At 40.4% G+C, this 14,474-nt stretch overlaps 1 protein-coding gene across 4 annotated transcripts in view; it reads right to left on the reverse strand.

Moving 5' to 3' along the window:
* Positions 1–1,292: 1,292 nt before the first annotated feature.
* Positions 1,293–14,474, reverse strand: part of LOC126481551 (ADP-ribosylation factor 6) — a 127,332-nt gene continuing 114,150 nt past the window's right edge. For all 4 annotated transcript variants that reach the window (XM_050105385.1, XM_050105386.1, XM_050105387.1 and 1 more), the window contains exon 5: positions 1,293–7,350. In XM_050105385.1, coding sequence (XP_049961342.1) covers positions 7,208–7,350 — 143 coding nt within the window. In that variant the 3' untranslated portion in view covers positions 1,293–7,207. The remainder of the gene's footprint in view (positions 7,351–14,474) is intronic.

Genomic DNA, 14,474 nt, shown 5'->3' on the forward strand with positions numbered 1-14,474 from the left:
TCCTTATTTCCTATCCGCCCCTTATTTTTACATGACCTTGTGCAACCTATAGGGTAAGCACACTGTTGCCATATACTTATCCTCTTCCCTTGTCTCATTTTCTGTCATTCATTCCATCAAACAAAAACCTCGCGCAGTCAGCTTCATCACCAGGGAATGTTCTGAAGACCAAATAGTCCAATTCTTGTCGATGTAACTGTATCATGGAACACCTCCATTATATAATAGATGGAGATATTTCCTCATTCAGTTGATTGTAGGCCACTCTGAATTTTCCAGTATAATTTTAAATATGAATGTATACACTTCTGCTCCAAACAGTGCTAAGCTATATTGTTTACGAAACTGTAAGAGGCATTCCACATGCCTTCACTTTTGGCTGCATAAGTAGTCCACATCCACAAGAAGAGGATGTGCCAACAATGAACTGCTTCAGCACCAGAAGATCCACAATTCTTGCATATCTGGGTACATGTAATCATAAAACAAAAGACGACAAATTATGGATCTTGGATGTTTGGCCTTCCACTGCTTCATTATATCAGGGACAGAAATTCAAAAGCAACATCAGTCCATTGTCTTAGGAGGTTCTTCAGTTTTGTAGCACTGATTATCTGGCTGAATCTTTGTTGACAGAATATAATGATAGCTCCCTTTTTATCATTTGTGTCATCACTTTGTAGAATTTTTCTAACACATACAAATACCAACTTCTCCTCTTTAGTGTGTTAACATAGTAAATAATGATAAAATCTATTTGTTCAAGTGTTAATTTTATGCTAGCGACCCTATGTTTAAGATGCCCATATCCCAGGATGATATAGTTATCTTTCATGATTTCTTTCATTGTATCTGTTTTTGTACGTCCTTCCAGTGTGGAACCAGACTGGAGATTTGTTTACACCTGTTTTCCAGTCGCATCTATTACAATACCTATTACAAGCCTGGTTTGTCAAGGCAGGCACGCATAACAACCCCCCCCCCCCCCCCCCAAACAGTCTACATAATAATGCAGTGCTTTTAAACAAAGAGTGGAAACCGATTTTCTCAAACTGATATTTATCATAGGAAATTACAGAAGAGAAACCAATAAAATCGCAAAGCTATCATCCAGAGGCATCTAGTGATCGGTTTATCATGCACAATAAATGGCAAATGAGAAAACTTATTGCCAATCAAAGTAACTTATTTGTCAGTTGGTGCTTCTTGTCCCACGTAGCCATAAATTCAGAGAACAATTTATCTTATCACTGTAAAAGATTTTGGAATCTGACAACAATTAAAACAGGATATCAAAAAAGTTAACATTTTATGTAATTTCTTTTTGTACAATATTCACATACAGCAGTTAATATCTTTTATACACTTTACCATCATACACCTCATATCAGGATCTCAACAAGTACTGTTCACATGCATACTGGAGAACAAAATGGACTTACAGAAGATGATAAATTACCTTACACTACTAACTGTAGCTTCACTGAAGCCAGTAGATTAGCTGTTGGAGGAATGTGCCTTTAATGAATTAACTGCTACCAACTACAATACACTTTAAATATGAAGCTCTTTCCCTTCAATGCACAGTGTTTTCTACAAAACTAGGGATGACTGACAATATACTGTAAGAAAAAATGAGAAAGAACACGACAATAAATACAACATAGAACTGTTATGATGCTATAAATCATACAGTGGTCTTACATTTTACATCTTAACACATTACTCACTCTTCACATAAATCTCTTATTTTTCCTTTAAATTAACAATCACAGAACAATTCGTGTCTTAACACAACAATAAAAATAACAATTTGCCAAGAAATTAAGTTTTTACAACTGAGCAACCAAATTTCATTTTAGTGTCTCTTACATAATTGATATAAAATTTTTAAAACATGAAAATGAACTTTACTTGTTTATATTTGTGCTCATCTGTAATGGCAGGTTTGATGCATAAAATATCAAAATTAAGCATGTATACATCACTAATATTAGGAATGAAATATACAAATAAATTAGTTGTATTTGCTTTACATTGCTTTGTTGCTTGACTTACACAGCAATATGAATTGACATAATAATAAATGAATAATCTTTGTGAGTTAACATAAAAGATGAATAATATACTATGAAATGATACAGCATATTTTATGAAGGCAACTGTATATCAGCTTATCGAACTAATGTATAATAGCACAAAAATTCAGTAAAAATCCCTACTCATTGCAAGATAGCAAATGTGAAACATTTTGTAAATTGGTATACAAATTTAAGGACACGAGGAAAAGGTGTATGTAAGGTAAGGGGTTTGGAGCAGTGATGAGGAGGGAAATGGGACAATTACAATAAAGAAAAAAATTAAAAAAGAACACTAAATCAGTTAAAATTCTGATTAACTAGACAATGGAACAACATAAACAATTGTGTTTTACAACAATTCTAAATACTGTTGATATATCCGAACTAAATACAGTTTGGAACATTCACTTTTGTACAGTGCTGTAATTCTCTGCTATTAGTATGTTGCCAATTAAGTTAAGCAATCTGGAGAAAGTAGCATCAAACTATCAGACTCATAGATGAGTAAACACACAGTGCAACTTTTCTGTACCTCCAGTGTGCTAAAATGAAGTAGCAATGAAATTAAAATTTATTGGATTTTGAACCCTCCTGTGGGCACATTTAATACAATTATTGTGCATTAACAGTGCAGATTCACCCACACAGCACTGTGATATCTGCTCTATAGCCCACAAACCTCAATACTAAACTTAGATAACTCATCCACTATGGCAATAGCACATTTTCATTCACTTCTATTTTCAGTTTTCTTTCTGTTCCTTATGTCAGTTAAAACATGAATTTATTGCTAGAAGTTTGGCTTGGAACAGCTAGGCAGCTTTGTTGCTACAGTATCCTGAATGAGACTATAATGTGATGTAGTCATTCAGACACACATCTCTATCAACAGGAAGATGTACACAAAAAATACATACATACTCACGTCAACTCATTGAAACACAATGAGAAAATGTAATGTGATACTAGAGATGGTAGTTTAAAATACCAGCATAGTAAAACTTACGTGCCATACAAAAGAAGAGATAAATAAAAAGCAACAATACAGTTGTTCTACTAAATTATACTTGTTTGAACCTAATATTGCCAAAATTCAAGTAAACTGCCTTGCCTATATAAGTTATTGCTTCATGACCCATTTTGAAATTAAGAACAGTGAATTATTGGTTAATAGTTAGCGTTTGTGAAATTTAACAAAAAATTTTAAATGAGCACCAGAACGAAAATTACTGTGTAACACCCAGCTTAGAACACCACAAGAAGCCATAGCAAGTAGCCTTTCGAACAAAACCCAGCAAATCTCTCCATAAGCATTTCAGTTTACCACTAGAAAGTTGCCCTTTTTCTTTATCTTTGACTTTCTATTTCTGTCACTGAACATGGAATTTGCTTATGTGAAGCACAATGAAAGACTGACACTGGAAATTACATCCCATGAACTGAAACCAGTTTTACAATGAAATATAAGAAGTCTGACGATTAAGTAGAGATTCATCATTACGACTTCCTTCCTACGCTTGAAGGATATGCAATACGAGGGAAGGGGGAATCAGGATATGCAATACGATGGGAGGGGGAATCAGGATATGCAATACGAGGGGAGGGGGAATCACTAAGTGTGGCTGATATTAACTCACACATGTCCAATATGTGATGTAGTGTCACTATTGGAATAGGGCACTAACCTCCTACAGCTACCATGGACACTGGACAATAGCTACATGAAATGTTCTGAGTAGGCTATTGTCACCTAGTCTGGAAGCCCATACCCCATAACTTATCTTTAAGTATAGCAGCCAACTCCAAAAGTGTTACTCCGGCCATCGAAAGATGCCTACTACAGTTCTCTGCAAAATGGCCGATCTGGGATACAGCAACGTTGGTCCTCAGCCTGAGAGTTTGAAAATTTCATCATATGTCATTTACATTGGCTACAACATTCTTAACTTGTTATACAACAACCTCCCAGTAATTTTGCAACTTTCTCTTTCTATAAACTGGGCATATGTAACAGCACTTCCAAAGTACTACTGTACAATACAAATTCATCAAGATACTCTCTTAACTACAAAGCATGTCTAGTAAGCAATCTTTTCAATACACAAAGATTTCTCGATGTCAGCAATAACATGCTATAAGAAGTTCCCATGTTCATTTCAATGCAATGAACAAAATGATCTACAGTCTTCTAAGATATTTTTGGCAGTGTCTTCAAGGCACATTAAGGAAAAGAAAAAGCCTTCAGATTTGGAACATGCATTGATAGCCATAACAGTAGTTTAAGTTATGAAACTGTAACTAAAAACATCAAATGAGGCAGTATCGATAATACACTACATAATTGTGACTAACTTAAATAAAAGGGAAAATATATGGAAATGTTTCAAGTGTAATGGTCCATGAAATACCTCATCATCAATTCATAAACTGTACATTCTTAACAGCATAAATCATTTACTCTTACAAATACACAAGGTACCTTTATCTCGTATAACAAAGAATACAAAGAACTTATTTCACAGAGTGCCATAGTACAAAATTAGAGCAGACAGAAAACTTACATAACATGTCTTTGCCCCATTTCATTTCTCCACAGAGAAAAACTTGAAATAGCCAAGGAAATTCACTCGACATTCTATTACATAATTATATCTTTATTTGCTTGTCTCATGATTCAAAAACTTACACAGCAATAAGGAATGTATGATTTGTGTACCGGGGGTGATCATGTTGACATGCATCATGAGTAAAACATTTGTTGTTCTTTGCGAGATATGTATTGGGCTTCCAGGTTAAACAAAACATCAGCTGTCCTACTGAAAGGAAGCTCTGTACTATGTTCTCTTGCATTTCGGGACAATTATGGTAAGTGAAAAAGTTTATACAGATGAGCCATAGCCGAGAAAGAATTATACTTCATCTCTTATAAGAAGGTAATGAGCCTCATCCTCTGAAAAGGGGAAGAGCTCACCTAACATGTATTTTGTACAGCAAAGGTAAGAATCTAAGCATCACTAGGTTTAGTGTGGCAATTACTGAATGAAAACTTGACAGTGTATACTACATCTGATGTGTTAACTGATGAATTAACTTGCTATACCAGGGAAGCCACGTTAAATACATCGATCAGGAATGGTTGCTTGTTTACACGTTACTGAGTAATGCAAAATGAGCATAAAATAACAAACTGCAGAAATAATTTGTATGCTTTCAAAGTAAAAATTTTCTAGAGCTCCCAATAAATTGATACTAACAAGTACTTCATGCCACATTGGCACTATGTGGATGCAACAGCTCACTCCCTCTTCCATTTGTTGTATATGTCCATCCTGGACCAAAAAGGACAGACTGATTTTCTACAGCAAACCTTCGCATATAACAACAGTTACTCTTACGCGAATTTTTCGGCTTTATAAGCTGAAACATATGCTCAGTATCTCAGAAATATATCAATTTGTGTTCTAGGGACTTTGTGAAAATCTGATTACTCTTAATGGCAACATCTTATATTTCTAATGTAAGGTATCATTCGACCTTCAGACTGATAACTCTTAGCAGAGTATTGTAACAAATTATGGTAGTAAATCTCTCTTGCTCAGAATTGAAATATAAACAGAGCTGCACTGGATATGGTTTCAACATAAATGAATTTTAATACACATTTTCAATGTCAGGATGTTATTTCTACACAAATAGAATCATGGTCAGATGGCACTTTTCGGACTGCGTATTTTTAAAGAAAGTTTAGAAGAAGAACATTACATAAGACATAACGTTATATGAGACCACTTGCTGCCTTCAACAATGTAGGAAACATTATTAAATTAAGTTTTAATACAGATAGTTTCCAGCATACATTCAGAAATGACCTAGGGAACGTTCTCCTGAAAAAGGTTATTTTAGACATTTTACTGGAGACGCACCCTAAAATACCAATTTCATTGCTGGTAAGAACTGAAAATTTACACACACACACACAATTGCTGAGTAGTGAGAAACATACTTGAGTTAATGCACAATGTAACCAACACAGGAGGGGGCAGTCTGTGCACTCATATTTGTTTATCTCAAAATTACAATGCAAAGACGTGTGGTGCACGAGAGCAAACACACTTTTAACACACAAATCCCACACACTGATTTATGATCATAAGTCTAATAAATATTTCTAAAAATTCTCTGCAATGGGAAAAGAAAAAAATTCACTTGGAGTAATCCAAAATGTCTTCATTTAAATTATCATTTTTTTTAAATAGCTAACCTCTTGATAGCAACAGTCAATGAGATAATAAGAGTTCATAACTTTTAATTGTGCTTCACAGTTTTGTAACATAAGAAATGAAATAATATTAAATTTTTTGTTACACTGTAACAACACATTACATTTCAATGACAAGAGAGAATAGAGATCCACAACTGGGAAAATTCAGAAACTGGGATAGAGAGGAGGAATACTGCTTAACTACTGTATTAAGATTCTGAATTTACAGGCATGACAATTTATGGAAGTTAGAATTTGAAAGGTTTTACCTTCCTAAATAAAATAGCACAAAATTTAGAGATACAGTAACAGTCATTAGAAAACAAAAGTACTTTCAGGTAAGTACTTTTATTTCAACCCACTAATGATAGTGGAAAAATGAGAGTTTCAACTTTCTAAGGCCACTTGGAAATTTGGTTACACGTATGAAAACAAAACCACTTTCTCCCAACATTATCACAAGAGAGAATCCATCCAACTAACCCAAGTACATACAACTATATCTGCAATCTGTTTACTCAAACAATATAATAATATTTGTTCTTTTACAGTTAGAATTCCAGTTTCTTAGACATTTAGGTTGAACCATTATGCATGACACTGAAACGACCAGCACTATCTTTCACCACAGAATAAAATTGTATATATATAATTTAGGTCCCTACATTGAAGGAACTAACAGTTTTGTTTCAATACGCAGCATGTTTCACATATCTGAGACTTCTTTTATGGACTTCCACAAGCACACACGTTGATACACAGCTTGAAGCTAAAGCTCTGTCAACCATACCGTCACATTCAATTATTTATTGTGGTGGACTCAAACTGAATATAATAAATCTTCTAAGAAAAGAGACAGGCAGGTTCATAACTTATGATTTGAGGTCAGCCACGTAAGTCCTTCATACAGGCCATCCCCTGTAGTCGCACATGAGGGTTGGACGTACCAATTACGATCTCTTATTCGAGTGAGTCCCAGTTTCTCCTGGATTTCATGAGGTTTCATAGCTGTTAACAAGATACATAAGAATCAACATAACAGGTTGCATTCAGAAAGAACATACAAATAACAATCTTAAAAGTACAATCTTCTGTATTGTTTTCAGGTATTCAGACTAAGTGATTTTGATTAGGTTTCCCTTTCTCATTATTTCATACCAATTATCCATTACAGAACATATTTCATAACAAACATTCTTTCCAGTCACCATGTCTTATGGTAATGCGGCACACTCCACCGAGGAAACAGTAGTAGCCCCAATAGCAACATTAGTGGTAACATGTGTAAAGGACACATCATTAATCACCAAATAGATAAGCCACTGAGCAATGCACAAGCATAAGAAAGGGATGGGGGAGTACAGATAATGCTTACCCTTTTCCAGAAGTATTTTGTCTGAGCTAGCAAACACACTTGTTCAACTGAGGTAGACACAGTCACCACCGTCTCCTGACACCAACAGTTTGGTGCAGCCCCTCTTACAAGTCCCTCCCTCTCCCTCCCCCTTGCCCACTAATGATCATCTCTCAATTTCTTCACAACACAGGTGATTTATACATAGTAATAAAATTTTCTATGGAATAATTGGAATTAATAAGATTTTTAAATATGTCTTGCAGAAAAATCTCTTACTCCTACTCCGCAATTCACTGATGTCTGTATGGAACTAACTCTCCCTGAATTAATGCTGATTAACTTTTAACAGCTAATTTCCAGACGCTACTCCTGAAACAATTGACAATGAATGAACCAATATTTGATGGGACTAGCAAACAAGCATACTGTCAATATACCACAGTAAAAATCTATGATATTCCATTCTTGTCATCATCAAGTTGTGTCACTACCTACTTCCAAATACGATACTCCTCTAGTCAGCTTAGCAAGCAGTGATTCTGAATTTTTGTCTCCATTTGGTCATTCTAAACACACCAATCACCAATTGTACATCTGCTTGAACCAACTGTCATGTGTCCCCTGTCAGAAAGTCCCTCACAGTAGTCCTGCAGCCATTCATCTGCATTTAGAAATAGGAATTATCCAAATATGATGATTTTTCCGGAGCCTTTACAAACATTCTATTTTGTCTAGCTAGTCCAAAGTGATATGCTATGCCAGTTCTTCATGTGGCACCAACAAACCCATCAACAGTATGGATCAGCTGCTAAACTATATTAGGGTGCAACAAAAAACAAGTGATTTTGAGGTAAATATCGAAAATCTGACCCCCTCATCTTCCCTTTGTTTGTTTTGTTTTGTTTCAGGGCACAAAAACAACTGGGGTCATACACACCCAAGTCAAAACTATAGAACAAGAAGACAGCGAGGAGTTAAAGAAACAACAACACATCGATTCCAATTGACGTAAGAGGAAGATAGCTAAACACAGGGACGTGGTGAAAGGGCTACAAAAGACACCAAACAGAAAAAGAGGTCCAAAACTAAAAATTAAATGGCCTTCACCATATTGCTTTGGCAGATAAAAAGTAAAACATGGTCTACAACCCGCGTGTCATTTGCTAAAATGGCCAGTAACTCAGACGGCAAACCCAAGCGAGAACATAAACAGTTAAAAAATGGACATTCCGCCAGGAAGTGGCAGACAGTTAAAACTTGGATGCAATGCACACGAAGTGGTGGGGGAGCACTGCTTATGAAATGATGATGGCTAGAAGGGCACTGCTATGCAACCGAGTTAAAATGACTTCCTCCTGGTGGGAGGTCCGAGAGGAGGTCGCCCAAGCTGCTGCGAGAGGCTTAATAATCCGGAGCTTATACCCATGAAGGGAGGCCAATGGCGATGCCAAATGGACACCACCTCCTGACAGATGGCAACAAAGAGATCATTGGAGGGAATATAGGAACTAGTGGGCTGAGGTATAAGGACTACAGCCTTGGCAGCAGTGTCAACAGCCTCATTTCCCGACAGACTGACATGACCAGGAACCCACTTAAACATCAGAGTGGCTCCACCATGACAATTTTCCTGGACCCATTGCACTAAGGGATGGGCAGTGTACAGTGCACATAGACTTGGAAGGGCACAGAGAGAGAGTGAGCAGACACACAATGGAAAAGTGTGTTGCCGGATGTACCCCATGGCCTGGTACAGAGCGAAGAGCTCGGCTGTAAATACTGAGCAGTGTGCTGGAAGCCAATATCGAAAGATGTGGGCACCAATGACAAAGGCACACCCAACGCCACAGTCCGTCTGAGGGCCATCAGTGTTCACAAAGGTACTATCACGATGTTCCATGTGAAAAGGTCGTGAAACTGAAGGCGATAGAGTGAGGATTGGGTAGTGTCCTTAGAAAACAAATGAGGGCCAAGGTTAACATGGGCCGCTTCATGAAGCCACGGTGGTGAAGGGTTCACACACACCGGGAAAGAAGCAGGTAGTGTGAAGTTAAGCCGCAGGAGTAAGTGCTGAAAGCGGACTCCAGGAGCACAGAGAAGAGGAACATGCCCTATACTGGCGATCAAAGGAATCATTGAAGGAGGCGACATAGGATGGGTGGCCACACATAGCAGACACATGGCATGCATACCTGCTGAGGCGCTAGGACAGTGGTAGTTCAGCAGCTTCAGCATACAGACTCTCAACCGAGCTAGTGTAAAAGGTGCCATTGGGCAAATGGATGCCACGATAGAGGATAATGAGGGCCTAAGAGGGACGGATGTGCAGACCCATAAACAAAACACCCATAGTCTAGTTTTGAATGGACAAGGGACCAGTACAAATGGAGGAGGGTGGTGTGATCTGCACCCGTGGAAATACCATTGAGGACATTGAGGGACTGCGTAGAGCGGGCTGCAAGGTACGACACATGGGAAGACTAAGAGAGTTTCATGTCTAACATGAGCCCTAGGGATTTCATAGTTTCAAGGAAGGAAGAGCAACAGGCCCAAGATGTAAACATGGTGAGAGAAACCAATTACGCCACCCGACATTCATACAGACGGATTTGTCAGTGGAGAAATGAAATCCATTGTCGATGCTCCAGGGGTAAAGACGATCAAGACATTGCTGAAAATGCCGCTCAGTGGGACAGGTCCATGCAGAACTGCAACAGACGGCAAAATCATTAACAAAAAGGGGCTGGCCAGTGTGGCTGAGCAGTTCTAGGAGCTTCAGTCTGCAACCACGTGACTGCTACAGCCACTGGTTCGAATCCTGCCTCAGGCATGGATTTGTGCAATGTCCTTAGGTTAGGTTAGGTAGGTTTGAGTAGTTTTAAGTTCTAGGGGACTGACGACCTTAGATAATAAGTCCCATAGTGCTCAGACCCATTTGAACCAATTTTTTTTAACAAAAAGGGGGCCAGACATGGCCAGCAGGAGACACGCCATTATAGGGTTAATGGTAATAAAGAGGGCGACACTCAGAATGGAACGCTGAGGCTCACCGGGTTCCTGGATAAAGGTATCCAACAAGGCAGAACCCACACACACCTTGAAAACTCTTTTAAAAATTCCTGAAGGAAACAGGGCAGGCCGTCATGGAAGCCCCACGTGTAAAGAGTACGGAGGATACCAATTTCCCCAGCAGATGTCATAGGCCTTCTCCAAATCGAAAACACGGCCACAGTCTTGGATTTCCACAGAAAACCATTAATGACATAGGTAGACAAAGTAACAAGATGGTCAACTGCAGAACAGTGCACTCAAAATCCACACTGTGCAGTCGTTAATAAATTGCGAGGCTCTAGCCGCCATACCAGCCGGGCATGAATCATACATTCCATCACCTTGCAAACACAGCTGGTGAGAGAGAAGGGGCAGTAGCTAGAAGGAAGGTTTTTATCCTTACCGGCCTTAGGTATGGGTATGATGGTGGCTTCACACCAGCATCCAAATGTGGTTGCACCTATTCAGCAGAAAGTGCGTGCCTGCAAGAGAAAGGTGCACCAATATCTGAATGCGGACAGCATCTGGCCCTGGGGCACAGGATGTGGATGAACTGAGAGCACGATCTAGCTCCCTCAAAGTAAAGGTGGCATTGTAGTACTCACGATTCTGAGAAGATAAGGGTATCGCCCAAGCCACCTCTGCTGATTTCCCAGTGGGAAGAGCTCAAAATATTCGCAAAATGGCAGCCCAAGGAGCTGGAGAGAGCAAATAGGGTCCACAATGACACTGTCTGCTACTGTCTAGCCACAAATTGGCGAATGGATCTTGGTCCCAGAGAGCAGTCGGAGGCTGGCCCACACGACAGAGGAAGGGGTGGAACTGTTAAAAGAACTAGTGAATGAAATCCAGCTAGCTTTTTTGCTATCCCAAAGAATGTGGCGACACTTTGCAATCATCTGTTTGTAATGAATGCAGTTTGCCATTGTATGATGACAGTTCAAAACACGGAGAGCAAATCTCCACACGCGAATGGCGTCGCGGCATGCCTCAGTCTACCAAGGGGCTGGGAGGAATGGAACTTTCTGTAGTAGTAAGGATAACATCTATGAGATATTCTAGCTGGTCATCACAACTGGGGAAATCTTGTTCTCAGAGGTTGCCAGGGAGGAGTAAAGCTGCCAGTCAGGCTCAAAAAGCCACAATTTGTGTTTGCATGCAGGTGGAGTAGGAGTAAGAAAATGGATAGCACATGGGAAATGGTCACTGGAATATGTGTCAGAAAGAATAGACCACTCAAGATGATGGGCAGTAGAGAAGGATATGTCTAAATGGGAATAGGAGTGCGAGGAGTCTGAAAGGAACGTGGGTGCCCCAGTGTTAAGGCAGAGGAGGTTAAGATAATTAAGGTGGTCAGCCAACAGCGCACCTCTTGGGCAGATTCTGGGGAACCCCCAAGGGGATGATGAGCAGTCACCAAGTAGCAAAAATGGAGGAGATAGCTGCCCAATAAGCTGAAGAAAGTCTGCCCTGGTGACATCGAATGACGGATGGACATAAATGGTACAGAGGGAAAAAGTCAGGTGGGGAAGGAAAAGGCGAACTGCAACAGCTTGAAGATTGGTAGTCAGGGAAATGGGCTGACTATGAACTCCATCCCATATAAGCAGCATGACGCCCTCTTAATATGGAATGCTGAAGCTCAAAGTGGTTGTGGGGACAATTTTGTTTCCTGACAGAAGATTATAAGAGGACACTGCAATGCTCAAAACAGCTGTAAATCCTCTTTATGGGACTGTGGGGTGCGAACATTCCACTGGAGGAGAGTAATGATGAGGAAGAAATGAAGGGGGTGTCACATTGGCAGCTGCCGAGTAACAGCCTGCAAAGACTTGCTGCTACAGGGCACAGAAGCAGGAGGATCCTGCTCCATTATGCCCACAGAAGCACTGGCTTGCTTGTGCTGTCAGGCTGTGGAGTCCAACAAAGAAAAATGGTTGATGGTGCGCACCAGCGACACGGTCGGCCGGGCTAAGGAATCATGTGACAACACCGTCAAAGAGGATCTTCGAGTTGGCAAATGAGAAGACCGTTTGCCTTTGTTGGATTTCTTCAAGCCTTTCTGGTTAGTAGAGGAAGACTCAGGTGTTGTTTGGCTGGAGGAACGTAGGAAGTCTTCGTGGGAGTACTCTTTCTGTTCTTTCCAGCGTACTGGTTGTGTAGCTGGTGGCTTTGCCCCTTGAGGCGAGAGTTTGATGGCTTTTTGCACAGCTGGACGGGAGGATGTCAATGCTACCTTAACACTGGGCGATTTCACAACCTCAGAGCTGAAACTGTGGTCACATGTCTGTGTAGCCATGTCCTTCATGGAACCAGAGGTAACAAGAACAGAACTAGAAGTGCCAGACAGGATGACGCAGGGTTTGCGACAAGCCAATAACTTGCGAGCGACTGGGTAATGCACTTTTTCCTTTACCCGGATCTCCTGGACAGCGCGATCATCAAGATACATGGAACAATCCCGAGAGGAGGTGGCATGGCTGTCATTGCAGTTGATACAGCAGGGAGAAGGAGACGGACAATCACCCTCATGTGCATCCCTACCGCAGGTTACACATTTGGCTGGGTGTCGTCAAGATGTTCTACTGTGGTTGAAATGATAACACTGGTAGCAATGTATCGGGTTCGGAATGTATTGTTGGACTATGATAATTTCATAGCCTGCTTTCATCTTGGACGGAAGCACCACTCTATCAGAGGTGAGAAAAAGAGTGCGGGTGGGCACTAAGGAAGAATGTACCTTTTTCATCACCTGATGAGTGGCAATGACACCCTGATCACAGAGGTAAGATTGGATTTCGACCTCGGTCAGACCATCGAGCAGCCTAGGGTAAATAACACCACAGGAAGAATTCAGAGTTCTATGGGCCTCAACACGAACAGGATAGCCGTTTAGAAGTGAGGCAGCAAGCAGTTGTTGTGTTTGAGAATCAGAAGTAGTTTCCAAACGCAAACTGCCATTCCATAACGAGAGCAGGATTTCACAAGGCTGGCAATGGCATCAACAGCTTTCTGAATAATAAATGGATCTCCCGTTGTGAAGGACTGACCGTCTTCAGTACATAAAACCATGAGGAACCATCGTGCAGCTCAAAGGGTCTTTGAATTGTTAGCCTTATTCTGTTTGCATTTCGTATACATTTATTGTGAAGATGATTGGCTCATTGCAAGAAAATCCCCATGATTGTCTGCGTTTCCGATGGTGCACTTCTTCCAAGAGGGGGCCCCCATCACAAGGGGGCTGCGCCTGCCTTAGGTGATTCTTCGCAACTCAGGTCACACCTCCCAAACACCTGACCGAGGGACCAATCAGCAATTTTGGAAGGTAGCAGCTCAGGTAATCACCCCTTCCTGGGCCTGGCCTATACCAGGGGGTACCTGTCGACCCGGGGCTGGGAATTACATGTTACCCAGTCACCTGGTATGCATCAGACAAGTGGGCCGGATGTCAGGAGTGCACAGGGGGGAATAAGAAAAAGAGGAACCTAAAACACCGAAGCAGAGGAATGAGAGCAGAAGGAAAACTAAGAAAGGAAAAAGCAACGAAAAACAGTGGTGAGAACTGTCTTACATCAGCAACAGACAATGTGGAACATTCCCAATAACACCCCCGCCATGTTCCCCAAGGTAGGGGAAAAAGAGTAGCAAGAGGATAGACATACAGCACAGAAGGGAAAAGATGCTGCAAAGGCTGGGGCCCCGTGGTAGCCAAGCACGAACCTGT

Source organism: Schistocerca serialis, chromosome 5 (assembly GCF_023864345.2).
Source record: "Schistocerca serialis cubense isolate TAMUIC-IGC-003099 chromosome 5, iqSchSeri2.2, whole genome shotgun sequence".
NCBI classification, from domain to species: Eukaryota; Metazoa; Arthropoda; class Insecta; order Orthoptera; family Acrididae; genus Schistocerca; species Schistocerca serialis.